This window comes from Onychostoma macrolepis, chromosome 23, assembly GCF_012432095.1.
Source record: "Onychostoma macrolepis isolate SWU-2019 chromosome 23, ASM1243209v1, whole genome shotgun sequence".
Lineage (NCBI taxonomy): Eukaryota > Metazoa > Chordata > Actinopteri > Cypriniformes > Cyprinidae > Onychostoma > Onychostoma macrolepis.
Window position 1 is genome coordinate 11,618,687 of NC_081177.1, and position 21,095 is coordinate 11,639,781.

General features: G+C 37.7%; 1 protein-coding gene across 1 annotated transcript in view; it reads left to right on the forward strand.

Moving 5' to 3' along the window:
* camta1a (calmodulin binding transcription activator 1a) overlaps nt 1-21,095 on the forward strand; it is a 392,827-nt gene that overhangs the window by 27,830 nt on the left and 343,902 nt on the right. Inside the window, 1 exon segment of the mRNA XM_058762966.1 lies at nt 9,668-9,771. Coding sequence (XP_058618949.1) covers nt 9,668-9,771 — 104 coding nt within the window.

Here is a 21,095-nt window from a genome sequence, read left to right on the forward strand (position 1 = left end):
AGCATGCTCATAACCACATTTACAGGATTTGGTATAGCATCTCATTCGCAAATGATAGACGATTGTTTGTCACAATTACAGCCTTAGGAAAATGGCGGGGGTGTTTTTGACAGTGACTCAGGCATATTATGTCATATTTTTGACTCCCTGTTAGGATGTTTGTTATGGATTAGACATCCCGTCATTGTGCTGGTGCTGAAATATAGGTTGAGCTCATAAAGTAATGACTTAGACATGAACATGAAATTGAGTCCCTTTGAATATATTCCTGTTTTTTTTTTTTTTTTATCATAACGTCAAAACATCTGAGAAAATTAAAAATAGATGTCTTAAGCACATTTGTTTGCTTCACAGTATACAGTTGTCCACATTGCCACATTGTAGTGGTATATATATATATATATATATATATATATATATACTAAGGCTGGGCAAGTTAACACACGTTATTATCATGTTAACGCATTAAATGATTAACGCCTACAATTATTTTATCAAGCATTAACGCAGTTTTTATTGCCATGGGTCACAGGAGGCGTGGGATGTTGATCAGTACTGGCTTGGGATGGGTGTCATCACGTGTCTCAACCAATGCGAGCATTTGGGGTGGGCCTGAGACAGCAGCAGCGCTCACATGAAGCGTTCACGACTTCATAAGTGGTAAATCAGAATTTTCCGATAGCACGTGAAGACAGCAGAGAAGTGCTCTCGCTCACCACAGTGGAGTGCATCGTTTTGTTAACTTTGTGGTTTATTATTTTGAGTCGTTTGGGACGCAGTAACACACTGCCCTCTCACAATATACAGATATAGCCAGGGACAGCTAAACAAACCACGCCTGAGCCTCAAATGAACAGGGCTTTGGGGGTAAAATGCACTTGGGCACGGTTAAGATTGCCTCCCACACACACAAGTCTCTACCTGCCCGCACCCACACTCGGCCATCAAGTGTTGTCCTGCGCCGCACTCTGTTGCGTTGGGTCCCACGGATCCCGCAATAGTGCAGGTCTCTACTTGGAAGGTACCTGTTATAATGTTATGATCGAGGCTCTGTACTCTGAGCATAACTTGTTTATCTATAACAAAATATAAAATATTTTCTATAAAAACATTAATGCCCTGGCAGTGACAGATAGCTTTGGTTTTACATTAATGTTATAAGTTAAGATTTAAAAGAAATATTTAACCTGCTACTATGTAAAAGGAATACTGCTGTAAAAAAAGCACCTTATTTGTTTAAAGTGTTTGCAAACCAAATGTTTTTGCACTTTTGTTCATATAGCAGTACTTTTAAATGAAAAAAGTGCACAATACACTACTTTTTAATTAATTATTGAATTTCATAACAATGCGATTACGCGATTAAACATTTTAATCATTGCCCAGCCCTAATATATATATATATATTAGGGCTGTCAACGTTAACGCTCGGGGTGTAAGAAAATATCGATACACGGGAGTGTCAAGATATTTTGTTTGGCGATACTCAGGGTTTTTCCTGGGTCAAAAAAGGCCTTCGGTGGTGGCTGACAGTCATCCACTCACACAGTAAGAAAGTACCCTCCCCATGTGATCTGCGAGTCCAATATTGACCATAACTAAAATAAATGCAAAGAAACAGTTTGTGATTTTTGCTTATCATAGGCTACTTATTCATGAAAGAAACAACAGTCACTGTCAGGGCATATATTAAAACTGGCTTTCATATTTTTGTAAGGTAGATCCTTCTTTGCTAGACCTGACAATTATTTTAGTATAGCCTAATCATATCAATATTGAAAAGAATTAAAAATTGCATTAAAAAGTTTATTTAAAGTAATAGTCTATTTTTCTACCATACAGCTAACAAATTGCTTTGTTCTGGTTTTACCTCACTTCATTCTAAACTAAGGCTAAATCACGCTTATGATCTCATATCTGAGGTGTTCTGAGTAAATTTGTATATTGATATACACCAATTCAGACAGTGACGTCTTGTGAGTTGAGTGTTGGACAGATCAATTGTTTCATTCATTAAAATGAATCGGTTCAAATGAGTCTGTAAATTGCGAATCGGACATTAGCGGACATGGATGCATTGTGTGCTAATCCCGGTTGTTAGGACATCGCAAAAAGATTTGTGTCAACACGGAAAACACTTAATCACTGCATAGGATTTTTTTTTCTTTTATTGAAAGTGTTCATGTTAGTTACATGTCCGGAACGCTTCATGCCAGTTGATTTTGACTCTAACTGTCTTTACTCTCCAATCCTCAAAATTTTTGAGGGATGGAGAGTAAAGACAGTTGGACAGAGAGCCTTACACCTGGTCACTTTATGCGTTTTCTCTTATTAGATATCCATCTGATTTGTTAAAACGTTTCCATTTAGGCCTACACTTGGCCACATAAATGTGTCTCCACAAAACATATAAATCCGATCTTGAATTCCCGCTTTATATGCAAAATTAACGGAGTTCACGTCAATGAAATCAGCAGATATGCGCTGCATTTATTCATCATCAGCTAATTACAAAATCGAAGTTCGCAACAGGAGAGAGAGCGGCATCAGCACTGGAAAGATAAGGTAGTTTCACTACATCTAATGAAGATGATTGTGTGTTGAACGTCTGCGACTTTCTTTCATTTACTGCATTTTGAGCGTTGTCTTGCTGGCTGTATCCACGGCGATGCGTCTATTAGCGCTGTCACATCTGACTATAACATGCCATATAGCCTATAACATGCTCTCACACTTGTTTTTTAACATTTTGGGAGGAGTAAAATTCACATAGGCTATGTGGTTTCAATAAGCAGATGCATTTACACCTGTCCAGCTTCGTCTGGAGTGCGCCCCAGACACCTGTGGTTTGAACGATATAGCGATGCAATGATGTATTTACTAAGGATGCACCGAAATAAGCAAAAAGGCCGAATAAATTGTACCGAACAATGACGTGACGCGATCAAATAGAGGTGCACACTAATGCAGCAAACACGTCAGCTGTGTGGAAGTATTTAAAACTATCCGAGAAAGACGCAAAAATCATTACAAGCACCGACTGCGAGAGACCGTTTAGTACTGCATCTCATGTCTCCGATGAGAAGAGGAAGGGGTGGTTGTTCCTGGTAACTGTATGATGATTAAAATCGTGAAATGGCCTTAAACAATTAAATACACTGCAGAAAGTTACGTTTTCTAATACACGCATGAATTGCATTGAAACAGCGCTGCAGGAGCTCGCGGCGCTGACTCAGGGTTCAAAGTCCAAACCACGAGGGAAATCTGCTTTGAAACTGTGTTACTCATCAGTTGCTCAGTAACACTTTCATGAATTTTTACAAGGCATGTGACAATGTGATACGTGCATCTTCCCAAATTAGTAATGAGAATAATATATAAAAGAGGACTTCCTGTGGGTTTCCATCAAAATAAAAGCTCCATCAACATTCATAAATGTTAGTATTGTAATATTACTGTTGTTCTGTTAAATAAAATTAAAAAGTAAGTCAATAATAATAATAATAATTACAACAGCTCTGTTAATACATTTATTATAATGTTCACACAGTGTGTTCAAATTGGGATCTGTAATATTTTCTAATGTTTTAAAAGAATTCCCTTCTGCTCAGCAAGGCTGCATTTATTTGCAAGCCTGATTCAAGAAGGGGGTCTCAAAAATGACCACAAAATATTATTTTACTAACTTATTAATTTTAAGTTAAATTGTGCTTTGTTGGTATAATGTCTGCTAGAATGTTAAAAAAGTTCAGTGTTAAATAAGTATTTTTAATTTGTTGTTTTGTATTAGTGTACAATGTTTAAAAATAATAATTTATTCCATGTAGTGTCCATTTCATTAATTTAACATTTAATATCGGAGACATCCAAGTGATTTGACATATTTGAACATTATTTTTAAAAATTAACGCAATAGTTACTTTCCCTGGTAATTGGTAGAGGTCTGCACGGGCTTTAAATTGAAGCCCGAACCCGGCCCGTGGCCGACATCGTCTGACCCGACCCGACCCGACCCGACCCGACCCGAGTGGCACAGTTCAATTTAGAGCCGGAACCCGACCCGAACCTGAATTTTATTATTATTATTTTTTTTACACAACGAAAAAAAAAGGATGCTGTATTTCACGATTGCATGCAACGGTCAGTGAGCAAATACATGTCAAGAAACAGATTCATCAAGGCTCGGCCACTTCACAAGGCAAAAGAAAAAAACACTTAGGCCTACCAGTTATGAAAGTTTATGAACATCAGGTGCAGGCAGCGGTCACATAAATTCTGCCGAATTTTTGAATGGCTGTATACGACAAGACGATAATTCTTCCACCGTGCAAATTATGGTCATTTTTGTCAGTTAAGGCTTGTTAGTATTCGGCCTGCTTTAAATCAGACACAGAGATGTAGTGCGGTAAGATCGCGTTTATTTGAATTAATTAATTATTTATTTGAATTAGCGAGAGAGAGATGAAAGTTGTGTATGTGAACCTGCGTCTGCGCGTCTCTCTCTACAAGCAATGAGGCTGTTACTTCAAAAACAGCGATTTTACCCCCTCATTGCAGAGAAATAACGTTGCGAGTTAGTAGCCTATCGAAGCTATTTTACTAATAAAAGTTTCTGTGCTGCGTGTTCGCTGCACGATCTCTATCTGTGTGCAATAATATGTGTGTGCATGTGTCTATGAAAGCAGCGTAGCCAACTGTATATAGTTTTAGTTTAGCTACAAACCCGAGCCCGACCCGAGCCTAAAGCTATTCATTAAACATTAACCCAAACCCGACCCGAAACCCGAAAGTATTTCGGGACCCGTCGGGCTCGGGTCGGGTAGCAGACCTCTAGTAATTAGGTTAGGCTACTTATATAATGATGTAACTTAGTTGCTAACTCAGTTACTATTTGTGAGAAGTAACTGTAACTAATTACTTTTTTAAAGTAACTTGCCCAACACTGGTCACTACTATTGCACTATAATGCTGCTTCTACCAGCTTATGACAACAGATTTACACTTTGAATTAGGTAGTCGGTCATCAATGACAGTAGCTCATTGGAAAAGGATGGAAAATGCCCTTCATTGTGTTTACACTAATAAATGCTGCTGCCTGCCAGCTGGAATCACCAATAAAACGTTGTTCCATAGTTTTTTTGTTTTGTTTTGCATATCGTCATAAATATCATTATCGCAAATATTCTTGAAATATCGTGATATAATTTTGAGGCTATATCGCCCACCCCTATTCCACACACATTCAGGATAATGTTTTGATTTGTCTTGTGTTTAGTCAGTGTGCACAATGTATCAATTATATGAACTTATATAATTTGGTTCTTTGATGTCCTTTTGGAGTTTCCCAAGTGTCCTTTTTTTGAAAAGATATCTAAATTTATCTTGAAATAAGCTTGCAGAAAAGTTTTGTGAGAATAACCCTTCAATCTTTTGGTTTACTTTGCTAGATATAGTAAATAATGACAAAATTAACATATTAAGCAAGATAAATGGAATATGCTTAATTTCATTAATGTCTTGTGCGATTAATCACACAAAAGGGGTGCGATTAATCGTGATTAAATTTTTATCTATTGACAGCTCAAATATATATATATATATATATATATATATATATATATATATATATATATATATATATATACAGTGTTTCTACCATTATTTTAAGGGGTGGCCCGCCCTCCAACGGCACCCCCACCCCTTGAAGGTCAAGTTAATTTTATTTAATTTTATTTTCTCTATAGCGCCAGACCACAAAAGAAGTCATTCAATGTTACCTTCCCTATAGAACAGGTCTATACCTTGTTCTTTTATTAAACAAGCTAAATAGCCTTATGTTATTTATCTGATTTACACGACGGCATGTCATTTCTGTCTCTACGTTACATGCTCTCTGTATCGCGCAAGACAGCGGAGTTCCGCCCAGTTCGCACACACACACACACACACACACAAACGTGGCGCACACAAGTGAGCACACTCCCACTCCTATTTGTAAATATTAAGCCGCAAAACGTCTATTTAAATATGACTTCTGCATGTCTCTGTGTTAATGTATGGCGCATACGCGCGGGTTTGTTTACTACTCGTACAGAAGCGCGCGGCGCTTGCGGTGATATTAACGTCTGTCGTCTCACTAAATGAGGACATAAATACATGAACAACATCTCCAGAACTGCTCTGAGAGTCACTTCATGAGCATTCGAGCGTTTCATTTGAGAAAAACTATCCTCATATCATATAATGTACACAGAAATGTAAAGGTATTCACGGCAACCCGTCAAAATAAAAGTTCGGTTTCACTTGAAGACATTGGGCAGAACGTAATACGCTACTACTACTAAAACTATTAAAACCTTATCTTTAAGGAATAATCATACAATGTCTTCAATGTTATTATCAATATTAAATCCCCTTTATTTTTATGTCGGGAAAAAACGGAACACCCCCCCAGGGCTCGCAAAATTTAAAAATCCCTGGTAGCCCTTCGGGCAGGTACTCTTCAGATTTTGGTAGCCCGAAAATTAATTTAACTAGCCCAAATTAAAAATCTACTATTTTATTTTATTTATTTATTTTAAATATAGAAAATCAGATAGGAGTTTAAATGTCAATCAAAAATATTTTCAATACACAAATATCAACAAATATGAAGGAAGGAATTTTATTTCACTATTTACAGGGTATCTGCAGAATTTTTAAAAATATATTTAAGGCAATTTATGACCCATTTTAAGAGCTGCACGAGTAAAATAAACACAGAATGAGCAGGGTTGGACAATGTCTATGGTAACACAGTTTTGAGCCATAAAATTACATGATTTACAGTTCAGATACAGGTTTTCACAAAAACAAAAATCTTATAAAGCAGCGTTTCAGGCTATAGACCGTTTTTATGAAAAGGGATCAATCAAGCATATAAATTATTATGTTAATTTAAAACGTATAAATATTACTGTCTTAATTGTTTAGATTTTTAGAAGGCACATCAACTTCTTTCTCATTTACAACTCTATGTGTTTGCTGCGTAAAAACATGAGTTGATATTTGCATTGACCTGACCATAAACAGCAAGAAAGGCTTTTTGGAAATGCAGATTCATTCTCTGCCACGAGGTGGCGCTTTAGGAGCGCTGAAATATTGTGGTTTCCCCGGAAACGCTGTACACAAAGCAGCTCTGCGCTCATAAATGCTGCTTTATCAGGAATTATAGGTAAAATGAAATTAAAATGCCAATGACACTTTCTGAGGACAGTCGGTTACCTTCAGATACATTCACATAAAGACATCCGCGCCGCGTTTTGACTTGAAGCGTGCAGCGCTCATATTTATTCAATGACATCATTGCCTTTTGAAGTTTAATCCTGCCGTATCGCGACTCTTGTCTTTCTGTCCCCAACTGTAAGACCTCTTGAAATTATAATCAAGACATTTCTTATACCATTTAACATATTTAAAACTTTTGATGGCCTTAATTTTGATACAACTCACTTTCAGAGTTTTTAAGGACCCGCGGGAGATCTGTATTTAAGGAGCCCGTCGGGCAGGCAGTGATACATTTTGGTAGCCCGACTGGAAAACACAATAGCCCCGGGACGTCGGGCTAGCGATTTTGCGAGCCCTGCCCCTATATATATATATGTATATACAGTATATAAACACTGTGTGTGTGTATATATATATATATATATACATATATACACACATTTCCAATATATATATTAGGGGTGTAATGGTACACAAACATAACGGTTCGGTACGTACCTCCGTTTTGACGTCATGGTTCGGTACGGTTTCGGTACAGCAGGAGGAAAAAAAACTAAACTTTTTTATAAATTAAACAATGGTTTACTGAACAAATTGCTTTTTCTTTAAATAAATGCAATTACAATGAAAATGTTCCTAGGGATAAAATCTACCTCAGCTTCTGCTCTAAACTATAGGTAAACCTTTTACATTACTATAAGGTTACAGTTAACAACAGAGCCCAAACCTAAATTCAATTACTATTGAATTTTTAACTATAATAATCAACACTGAAATTATTATTATTGCACATAATGCAGTTTTAAAATTTACTTTTAAATTATACAATTTCTATTTGTTGTTGAAATACAATCATATTTACCCAGTGGCTGTCATAACTTGTTTCATAAAATATTTATTTAAACATAGGCCAACATTAAATAATTAAGACATCACTAACAGGTAAAGTAAAATATAGTGAAGTATATAGGCTAATTCTCAAAATGCTCTTCTCTAGACTTAATTTCTCTATCAAATAATGAGCTGTAGACACTGATGAATTGCCTGAGGTAAATGAAATGCTACATGACATTTTGTTTTCAAGCTGTTTTATTGGCGTCTTTCCGCAATTGAAACACTGATTGAGCGATTACCTGAGGTGTTCATTCATGTATATTTCGCGTCAAAACTAGTAATAAAGATGAAGGGATGATTGCGCTCCACGCTTCCGTTAGAATTGAGGCTTCTATACAGCAATCTGTTGCGCCTCATCAAAGAGAGCAAAAACTGCATTTATTGTCTGAATTTCCTGAAAATAATGGAATGATTTGTTCAGTACACATACGTACCGAACCGAAAATTTTCGGTACGAATGCATTTACCGATACACCCCTAATATATATATATATATATATATATATATATATATATACACACACACACACACACACACACACACACACACACCACATTAGCTTTTACCCAAAAAGGCCTTTTAAAGATTACTTTATTCAAGCTGGTCAAAGCTTTTTCCCCCTTTCATCCATTCATCCTTACTCCTGCAGGGGTTTTAGTGGAATGGAATGTGAATGTCATGTGGGTGTAGGTGGCAGATGAATGTATAATCAGCAGTTGGTTGTAACAAGGTGATTATAATTGGACTCAATTTACAGTTGTAGACAATTTCATTGTAATTTAGAAATTCTGCCCTGAAAGTGAACTTTCATTTAACAATGAAAGTTAAATGGCAGTGATTTGACTGGCCTGCCAAGCCCTTAGGAATGGGAGCAAGAGACAGACAGGGTAAGAATGGAAGAAAGCCTGATATATAGCCCTGCCTTAATTGCCCCTGAACAAATTGTATTCCCTTTTTCTTTTATCTTTAGCCAGCATTTGTGCTTTTTACTGTTCTTTTGAGCAGTCAGGATCAGGGTGGCTGTGTACTTTATTGGGTAGTTAAAGTCTTAATAAAGCTTAGCATCAGTTCCCCTTAAGCCCTTGAGAGTGGACTTCCACTACTGAAACACCTGAAGTCTGATAATTCTCATCACAATATGTCACTATTTCTTTTACCTTTTTTTCTCATAGCATGCTTGGCCAATTAGTTCACATTTTCATTCATCTAACATTTTTTTACCTTCATTCTGCAAGTTGCTCATTAGTCGCTCTTTGCAGTCAGAATAATTGGCAGCCATTAATTAATGATCCTTGTTATGTGCTGTGTATGAAGAATGTAGAAGAACTGCAAAGGATAATCTAATATTAAATCCTATACTGGTTATTGTATTCATACACTGAGCCCTTTTTATTAAAATGATTGCATCAATCCATCATGGGTGTTGATTAATGACACAAATGTTTTACTGCCTCTTACCTTTATTCTTTAATGCAAGCTTGTTTTTGTTTTTTGTTTGTTTTGCAGATGAACATGGACATTTGAAAATATACCTGCCCAAAAAGCTGCTTGAATGTCTACCAAAATGCTCCACGTTGCCAAAAGAGAGACACAGGTGGAACACCAATGAGGTAAGGTCACCTCTCTCCGCCATCTGCTGCTGTCTTTTTTTAACTCCTGCTGACTTTATAGAGATAAAACCTCGTTTATTTTAAGCAGTGAAACGGACACAATGTGTTAATAGAAACCTCTCTAGGGATTCTGCAGTCAGTTCAGATATTAACAGCAACTGTGTGATTGCCTTATTTTTGTGGCAGGAGGAAGTTGCCTATTTTCCGTGCTGTGCTTGCAAAGGATTTTCACTCACCGGACATAGATCGAGTGTTTTAGGAAACAGCAGGTTCATAAAGCTTTCTGTATATACAAAGATCTAATTTTTACATTTATGCAAATATAAATTTGCAATAGTTTATGATCTGCTCATAAAACATTTAGGTTCTGGTGTTCAGTATTTTAGCTCTTATTCTGTTGCTTTTTTTTGGTGGTGAATTGCACAGCAGTTTGTAAGTTAAAACTCCAATGTATATCATTTTTGGCCATCTGTTCCAGCATCACTTTTATTCACAGATGTTTTAATTCCCTGGAAATATAGACAGGATGTGATTATTTATTTATTTATTTACTTGTGTGATGAAAGTAATCCTGCCCATAGTCATTACATTACTAAATCAGAGAAGAATGTGAATGCTCTGTTTTTTTTTTCTTCGACCATCTCTTCATTTCAGTCTTCATTTCTGCTTTTTGGTGACATTTGTAACATTTTCAATACTCCTTTAAATTTTTCCCAGGGGTCAGAGCACTGTGTGATCTTATATTAACAATTCAAGGAAACGAAAATATTTTTGGATTAGAATAGTGCAAGTCGTTTAGCTCGGCTCAGTTGTTTATTGACTTTCAGTAGATGCTGACATGCTATTTCAGACCCCTCTGTGCCACTGCATAGAAGCCTCGCTATCTAACAAAACCATATACCTAATAATCTACATATGAAAATGTGTTTTAAGTACGTTTATCACAGCCTGAAGGCATTTCAGACACAATGCATCAAACAAATAAGAAAAGATAACAAGCCTCTTAGATTTCGGTATTGAAAATGAAAATGTAAAATGTTTTTATTTGTATGACTGTGGGAGGAAAAATCAGAGACTGTTTGCTCCAGCTGTCCTTGACCTATAGGCCAGCCATTTTAAATTAGTTCATTTCTTTTCAGTGCAGCTACTTTATCATTTAATGGAAATGAGACGGTGACTTGCTTGATTTTCACATTTTATTTGTTGTTCGTGTTCAGTCTGTTGGGTGGCGTGGCTCCCTCCGTGTGGAGGCTGCGGGGAGATTGAAACTAAACATTGTTTCACTGCCGTAAGCTAGAGGGATTTTAAATGACTGAGTTTCTCTAAGGAGATTCATAAACTCATAGCTCAGTGAAGGCGGTGCCGTTTTATTACAATTGATCCCACTGAAGCACGCATGGCTTTCACACATTAAGTGACAGGCGTCATCAGAGAGCAGGAGACAAAGGAACCTTGTGTGTGCATGTCAAGCTTTTTGGGTTTTTTTCTTTCTTTCTTTTTTAAAACTCTCCCCCTCAAATTAATGACATCCTCTTGTGCAGGCTGGTAAAGAGAGGGATGAGGAGCACTTTGGTGGGGTAGTGAGCCTGCCTGCCTCCCTCAGTAATATCAAAACGTCTGCCATAGCCACATACATAACTCACATGTCACCTTTACATCAATTTCAGCTCTGCCAAAAGTCCCCAGTGACAAATCACTGACGCGGCCCTCTTAAAGGGATATTTATGAATTGAATACACTGCTTTATCCCTCCGCGTATTCTTTATGGAGTGACAAGTGGCTTTTTTGAAGGGAAAGAGGTGTGGATGTGAATGACAATGCTGAAATAGACAGTGAAAGCACCAAGCCGTTGAATGTTTGTGTCTTGTCAGATTTAGCTCTGAATGTTTTCCCTCTGCGGTTCTGGTAACCAGAGACTTCGTTTTGTTGAATAGTTTGTCTTTGAAGTGCAAATATGGCATTGTGGGATATTGTTGATTGTTTGGCTTTATTTCCATGTAACATGATGCAATATCCAGAGTAAAAATTGAGATTTCTGAACTATGTATGTGCACTTGTCATTCAAAGGCTGTCAGCTTACATCAGGCATTCTGCGTGTTTGTACATATTTGTGGTCTGGTTTGAAATGATACAAGTGAACTAGAATATTGCTTCAGATCAGCGGCTGCCTTTCTAATTGAAGCTGATGGTTTAACGCGTTTGACCTGCGGTGTTGCGCTTGCAGTCAAAATTAATTAATGTGTTTTTTGGAATTGATTTAAAAATGTCAGCACTTATTGTGGAATGATGTCATCTTTGTCCTAGTATGTTATGAAAGAAAGAAATCAGGAACTTCAGGAAGTTATTTCATGTTTGTTCCCCAATTCTTTAAGAAAACTAAGAAAATATTATGCAAGTTGGGTTCATTTGTGCAGAGGCAATTCATAATGAGCTATATCTTCACATATAGCCTATGAAGACATCAGACAGAAGTACATTTTTGCAGCAGTGCTCTTATTTGCCACTTGCACTTCTCTCTTCACCATAATATAGCGCTTTCTCTTATTTTTATCCCATTACACATACTGAATAAAAGTAAATTCAGTTATAAAATAACAAACCTAGATTCTATATACCTCAATCTGCATAAAAATGCTTGGAAAATGCAAACTCTAAACTCAATACAAATCTGCAATAATGAAATAATATAACATTACCCACATTTTATTGACTTAGTCTTTTTCACCAAAGTGAATCATTGTAATGATGTTATGGTATTTCTTCAACTACAGGAACTTTTTTTTTTTTTTTTATCTTTTATGGCCTAGTGGATTATTTTTTTTATTTTGTATGAAGGCTACTTTTGAAACTTTTTAAAAATGCCTTTACTTTTTGCTACTTTTAAATATGTATGTACATATTTTAATAATTTATCCTTGTCCCAGACTTTCAGTTTATGAAAATCCATAATTATTATATTTTAAAGGTTAAATTGATCATCTAAATCTTCTCCTTGCATGATTTGTGCATATAGACTTGACGTAATAAGTAAGTGTGTAAAGTGTCTTTAAGAGTTCACAGGGTTAAAAATGGCCATAGTTGAAGAAAAGGCCATTGTGATGGTGTTTTCATGTTGCGTGCACCATTAGTTGGAGGGAAGACAACCTTCCCCAAAAAGCAAGGGCATTTGTGTGTCATGAGTGCCAGACAGACACTGAGGCTAGAGTGAGTCACTGATGGCAGACTGAGAGGTATTAAGCAGTCTCATTGCTGCTGATTGTGTGACTCTTACTGAAAGTGACACCTCCTGTATTTCCTCTATATCCCTCCTGCTGCTCTTCCCACTTAGTAGTGTTTTTTTCCCCTCGAAATAATGTCTTCTTAAAGATGAGGGTTCATTTGGAGTTTATGTGGGCAGGAAATATACTGGATCAACCTCAAATCAAACCAAATTTGTCTCACCACATCATGTTATACGTTGCATTTTTTCTATTCTCTCACCAAGTCTGTTGTTGTTTGAGTTTCCCTCATGTAACATGCAGTTCTCCATGTTGAAGTGCAGTCAGATGACAGCATAACTTCTAACGCAGTCCAGACAAATCAGGCTAGCTGGAGTGCAGCGGTCATGTGTGGGAGCCCATCTTTTCTTTACTGGATGTTCAGCGCTCTGGGCCATATTTAAATCTGTCATCTTTCCTTGTGTGCATTTATATGGAGAATGTGAGTTGGATTAAATTTCAAGCATTTGCTGGAAAGTTAGATAAACCAATCTGCTCAAAATGAGGTAGATGGCAAGAAGAGGAGGTAAGGATGTAGGTGGTTTAAAAGAGGTGATGTGCACAAAGGCACCGCTCGGCTTTTAAACTGTCAGAATGAGATTTGAAGAAAATATGGGCAAAGGATTGACAATTTATTTAACTGTAGCAACCACAGCACCGCAATCTTTATAACAAAGAAAATAGGCTTAACAATAAAGGCACAACAGATAACAGAGTTTGAGGCAAACACAAAAACTAATTAGAAAGGGGATCTATGAGATCTGACAATGCCTGCCATGAACAGAAATCAAAAGAACAGGTTGATTCAGGTGAGATGCTGCTGTGCAGACAGAGAGATATGTGAAAAGTTAGTACCTGAAGAACTCTGTTAGTCACATTTGACCTTTCTGACATAAGCCGACATAAATTTCTCCACATAATAGCAATATTGTGTTATTTGTAATGTGAATGGTATACAGTGGTTTTTGAGGCAACAATTCTGTAGATTATCAATTTCAATATCACAAATAATAATACTAGTCTAAGTAAACATAAGCTTACTGAAGACAAGTAAACAGTCACAAATTAGGCTACAACAGAACAAAGATCATAAGAAATCGACCTACTTGAAAAACTTAAAGCACTGAATAATATTATGATGTATAAAAAAAATGTACAAATAGACTGAATGATGTCCACTGTATTCAATATACATTCATTCTTATTTATTTAAAAAAAGTGATTCAGTCAAGGACAGTGAGAGATTTTCTTTCTGATGTTTGATTTACATTATTGACACAAATGGCAACAGCAGCTATATTAGGCTGCTTTAGAGGTATAGTTCACCCAAAAATGAAAATTCTGTTGTTGTTCTAAACCTGTATGAGTTTCCTTCTGCTGTTGAATGCAAAATAACATATTTGGAACAATACTGGTAATCAGACAGTTGCTGGGCCCCCATGACTTCCATAGTATGAAAAAAAATACTCTATTGGAGTCAATGGGGACCAGAAACCGGTTGCGATCATTCTTCAAAGTATCTTCTTTTATGTTGAGGAAAACAAAGAAATTCATAGAGGTTTAGAACAACTTTAAGTAAGTTTAAGTATGACAGTAAGCCCTTTCACACATACAGACTTTTGCGGAAAATTACCGGTAAATTGCCGTAAAGAGATCATGTGTGAACAGGACCTTTTCAAAAATACTAGTAAATTCGTTCCGGCAATTTACCGGTATGAGAAGTTGTAACATTACCAGTAAATTGCCGGAATTCTGCTGTGTGTGAACGCAGAAGGAAAATTACCAGTATGAGCACGCACGCTGCTCAGAACGCGGTGACGAAGACGCCTACTCCGGGCCAATCCAGAGCCATTGAAATTCAAAATTCAACAGCTCTGGGCCAATCATAACATTCTGATGCAGATGACGCATTTACTCCGCGCTGTGTTTGAAGTTGTGCGATGTCTCTGGGCCAAAAGAAGCAGCATGAACGTGAACATTTGGCACAAAAATGAAAACATCAACAAAAACACTGATCGCGTTTACTCCTCCATGTTTACAAACACAACACCGTGAGGCGCAGCCGTTTAGTGGTCATTTCCGTTTTATGATCTCACAGAATTTACCGGTAATTTAAAACCGATGTGTGAATGGTGCTTTACCGGAAAAAAGACGGAATGCTGTTGCCTGTGTGAACAGCGCAGTTTTGAATTTACCGGTAAAGTCGTTCTGGTAATTTTACGGCAATTTACTGGTATTACTATGTGAAAGGGGCTAGTATCTTCATTTTTGGGTGAACTATCCTTTTAAGATCTCATCATATCCAGGATCTCAGATATAACACTACACATGCTTTATCTTTAAATATTAACGTTCATTTAAGACACAAATAACTGTGTTTACGAGGATCCTCGCAAAGACGAGAATTTTTGACACACAGCGGTGTATTTGAACGTGTTTTTTTGTTTTTTTCTGCTCTGCGCAGAATAAAAAGTGGACTGCTGTGAGCGGTCCACTCGCTGTTCCAACAACTTCCACTCCATCATTAGCTTCAGTAAAATCACCAATAGCTGGGGATTTTACTGACTAACTTGTGTTTTTTTTTCTGTTCTTCGTATTTGGAGTTTTTCATTTTTTGAGCCCCACTCTCTCAGAATTGCTGACATTTTTACTTATCGAATATTGTTCTTTGCGCGACCATTTCCATATTACTCCAGAACGCAGTGAAGAGTGGAGGTGAATGGAGAAATACTGGGCAGCGATCACTTGATAGATATTTGCACATATCGTTCAAAAAAGTCAAATATAGAATAAATGCATTTGATTGGTAAACCAAATTCAGACTTTACGCTTCAATCTCAAATGGTAATGCATGGAATTTACGGAAAAGCTCAACTAAATAACAGCACTAATAAGTGGGGGGCGTGGTGGCTTTGGCGATCGGCGCTCCAGTCAATCTACCCCACAGCCAATCACGGGACCCCTCCTTGCTTCAGCCCCGCCTAGCCCAATGGTTAAAACGGCCCTGTTGGCGTAGTCCTTCTCATGGTGAAATGGTAAGCATGTTTACTTGACTTGAGAACCAGTGAGGTTCAAGCAAGGAATGATGACTTCTGTCAAACTTGTAAGATGGTTTCTCATCAAAAAAGGGCATCTAGCATGTGGAAAGTGTCAGCGGCACTATCAGAAGCCCGAAAAAGTGCTGGCCTCTGGAAGGGACCCTCGGGGAAGGGGAGACAGGCAGGAAAGAGGAGCTAAGCTAGTGTGACACTCAGCCTCTAATGAGTGGCAGCCACTTAAGACCTGTGAACCTTCTCTCGCCTCTGAACCGAAGCCCAACTGCGGGATGAGAGCGCATCAGCTCAGTCGCTCTAAGGACTTCTACACATTTAATGCCCTGTCATCAGGACTAATCCTCTCTGCCCAGCACTGCCGTGGCACGGTGCCCACGTGCAATATGCCTCTGCTCCTGCTGGGGTGCCATCGCGGACGCACATGGCACTGGAGCAGCCCAGGGAGAGTCGTGGGCAGAGAGAACGGAATCTTCCGGTTACAGTCACGTCCGGCAGCAACGTCCAGGGAGAGGGTTCTGATTACGCAGGATGTGGAGGGGCTGGAAAAAAGAGAGGTTTGGCTCACTGGGCCAGGAATGACTGCATTTCCCCCACCAAATCAGAGACAATATGATACCCCTCGTGAGAGTCGATGCACCTGCTGAAGAAAGCCATTTACACATTAAATACTGATCAGAGCAATCTTCTATTTTTGATTACAATGCATCAAGAGCCTCCTGTTCTCCTGCAGTTGTCCTGAAGATTACAATAGAGAGGTTAAATTCACACCAAATGCTTGTTAGGCACATTAGTCTCAGCATCCCTCATTTGGAATATGGAATATCATCATGTCTTCGTGATGGGAATGTTGATTTGCCTTGCTTTTGTAGAGCTGAATGTTTACCTTTGTGTTACGTGACTGTCTGACCTGTTTTTTTCCCTCCTCTTCTTTAAGAAAAGTAGCTGATGTCACTTTTAAGAAGTCAGCCTCACACTTTATGTTACCTATTTTTGATTAGTTTAGCTTCTCTGCTTGGGTCCAACACTAAAGAGAACGTCCTTCCTTTTATCCCTGCCACCCATCTGAATCTTTCCCGACCCCCCACTTGCTGTCCCTCCTGTGGAATCTGTGTCACATCTATTCAATAACAGTTTCAGGTCATGGCTTCAATTATATCCACATCACTCTGATGCACCTTTGAAACTATAATGACTGTTTTGTGAGCAAAGACTGAACAATAATAAAAGAGCTGCGTATGAACAAAGAGAAACCTCTGCGTAACCTTTGTGTTACTCGTTTGTAGTAGTAATTTGTAATATGAGGCTGTGGTTCACTTACTTGCTACAAGCTTGTTTTAGTGAAATTGCCTTGTCTGCTGATATATAATTAATTTGGCTTTGCACCGATATTGAAATTCTGGCTGAAAAGCCAATGATTATTTGCATGTTATGTCTGATAGCAAATAAATGGCCAATATTATAAATAAAATCGATAGTTTTTTTCTTGAACAAGAGCCCACAATTATCCAACATAGGCTGTCTAAATATTCAACATTTACAGATACAGTGAAATTTGATCACTGATATTGTCCATAAATCTTGTGCATTTCTATAATTAAAGTACATTTCAAAGTTCATATCCATGTAGGGCTCCAAGTAGACAGTTGTTTGTTTGTGTTTAGCACTATCACAGAGTAACACATTTTGTCAGTATCACAGTGAGGGGAGGTGGGGGGTACTGCATCTTTTATGTGGCAGTCATATTGACTTCCAGTGTCATCAAATGCAAACACTCATTTTTTTCTTGCTCTTCTTGTATTTCTTGCAGAAAGTAAATATTTTCTTTATGTCAGTAGAGGCTGCTTCATATTGTTCTTATTATGGATGCCAAAGTGTCTGATCCCAGACTAAAATCTAGTTTGGCAGAGATCTGTTCCAGCACTAGATGGCTAGCATGCTGATGTATTGGCGTGTCTGTGCCTTTCAGAGCCCAGACTGCTTGTTATTTAGACTGGTAACCTCCACTTCTTCTCCGCCTGCTCCTTTCAGTGCCTCTATTCCTGAGGGCCTCCCTATCCCCCACCCAGACAAGCCTGAGCTCATTAGAACATTTCCCTGGATTAAAGTCTTCCTTTATGGATTACAACAGTTAAGATGTTTGAGCAGTTCTTGTCACAGAGACAGGTATTTAACTTTTAACGACTCGTTTGGCTGATTACCACAGTTTGATGATTTTGGAAGCCGTCGGCACTTTTTTATTTTCATATTAGTTGTTACCGTTTGATCCATCTTGTCTAATCGAACCTCACTCTACCTGTGATTGAATGTTTGTCTTCTTTTGATGTTGTAAATGGGACGTTCCTCTCAACTGTGACTAATTAAAATTACCCCGTATGAATTGCAAGTGTTTACTGAGAAGTTCATTAGCCTCTCTGGGGCAATCAGTGGAAATTAAAGGTCATGTTTGCTTGTTTGTTTTCGGTGAGAGAAATGCTTTAACATTTTTACGAACAGGTGTCCAAAGCATGACTAGAATTTGAAATGCAGTGCTCAGGGGCTTCTTCGGTTGAGCTGCTGTTGTCTCCTCAAATGTTGGATTTGAGATTAAGGTTCAAATGCCACCTCCTTCTTTTGGGGAGCTGTATTTGCATAACTAGCTGCCTTTCATTTGCACACCAAAACAATTTCCTGTTATTTGTTTATTGATATGGATAGATATTCATTTATTTCTCTTTATTTCCTGTTGAATATTTTGTTATGTTAGGATTGCTGCCAATATCTCATTTAGACCATTATGGTTTGAAAACTACTTTCCTCTTGAATATGACTGTTGATAAATTTTCCCACATAATCATAGTAATGGTTGTGTCATTTGTGTAATGTGTGAAGACAGATTTTTATTGTTGATGTGTAAAATTTATAAAGAGTATACGTTTATACATTTGCTGCTTAAATAATAATATAGTGCTGGGTGGTATGACCAAAAATTTATATCACTGTATTTTTCAAAATTATACCGGTTTCACGGTATATGACGGTATTTATTTTTTTAATGCATGACCGGGTTGAGAGAGGAAAAACTGCAGTAGATTGACCCTATTCATGATGAGCGAATATTGTAGAAACATTCCACACTAAAGTGACTAAACATGACCCATTAATACATGTTTACCAGGAGCACTGCCTGCGTATGAGTAACAAACTAAAAAAAAAAAAAAAAAAAAAAGTGAATAATATTAACAGACAAACTATGCTCATATTTATAATTCCAAACAGTCTGTTAGCGGCAGATGCTTGGAAATGCTGTTTTGTACTCATTTACTGACGAATCTGCTGTGGTACGGCCAGCTGAATGCGGTGCTTCTCTGCCGCTCACTGCACAGAACAGACGCCGAGAGAGGCGACACTGCGCCGGGAGAGTCAGATCTCGCGCTCGCAGGGCAGCACTGGCGACATCTTCCAACCGAACCATAGCTAAGGTTTATCCAAAAAAGTCGCTAGGTTTGTCAGTTTGTATATTCTATGGAAAAAAGCAGCTAAAAGGGTCTGAAAGTTTCTAAATATAGCGCTAAAGTCATGCTCGTGTGTGTGAGACGTGGGAGCTGATGGCAGCGGGCGGTGGATATTGTGGATGAGTTCTTCTGTGCCATCACGTTCTACTAGTTCTACAGCTTCAGAACTTTAATGCTTAGTAACACATACAGCTGTGTCCTCGCCACAATGCAATAGTGAAAAGAGACCCTCTCAAACAGTGTCGTGTTCTGAGCGTTATTTAAATAAGACAGGGTATAGGCCTTTATTACAGTACGCGTGTCGTCACATCCGGCTCCGATTAGTAGCGCAAAGGAATAGTGGGGGAACTATGATGTCACTTTGTAGGCGAAAACCCGGAAGCGAGTTAGCATTTTAGCACTTCCGGTTCCATCATCCCAGAGTCAATGGGTTTTTTGAATGGGATTTTGGTTAAATCCCTTAAATAAGATCCTTGGTTCACACAAGCTCAAGATACTTTCACGTTTTATTCTACGACATAAAACACACCAGTTACACCCCACTAGTGATTTTTTAAAACTGTTATGTTTCTTAAAAAAGACGGTTGCTAACAAACTGCTAAATGGGACTACAGGAGCTGTCGGAGACATTCAACATCATCACGCCGAACAGTTTATCAATTTAGTATTTTGCAGTTGTAGTATAATTTGTAATACAATTAATTTTAGAATAACCAATGAATAGTTTCTCGCATTTTATATTTTTATTCGACAATGTTTTTTTTGCTTCGCCCCAAAATGCAACACTTGTCTTCGGATCGAAGAAGCTCGTTTTATCGCTTTCCTACTGATACAGAGACTCTGGGTTCGTACTATAAGGTAAACTCATATTACGATTATTACATGTAAACACCACATTTACCAGCTTTACGTGGTGAAAGTGAAACTTTAATGATGCATAGTGCTTAAAGCCACGTTAAAATTAAATGTTTAAGGCAACACGAAGCTGTTAGAAAGCATATAGATTGAGGATTTCCTAGAAGCAAGGATAAAATAACATTTGGTATACCGACCCTAACAAAATGATAGCTGAATTTATTCACTATACTATTTATTACTAATGTCTCATTTCAGTTTTAGTTTGGCTCTAGTTTTGTATTTATTCCGGTTTATATGAAACGGTTCATGTAGCGTGGATTAAAATTCATATACAGAGTAAATCCTTTTCACTGAACATGTTAAAAATAAGTTGTCGGGAGCGCGGTGGTGGTGGCGCTGAAGGCGAACGACCATGATGCTGTAGTTTGTTTATAGCCTAAGTTTAGCTTTTTAGTTCTGGCGCTTTTATTTAGGCTTCAAAATTTGTCAAAGTTATATTATTTTGTGAAGATTATCTTGATAGACAAAATGTGTAAGTTTCATGAACTATGATTGAACACAGAGCTTATTTTTTGCGGTTATCCAAAAGCCTATGGAAAAATCCCATTGGCTTTTTGTCGAGGGAACCAATTTCATGCTAACAGCCGATCCGCATACAAAGTGAC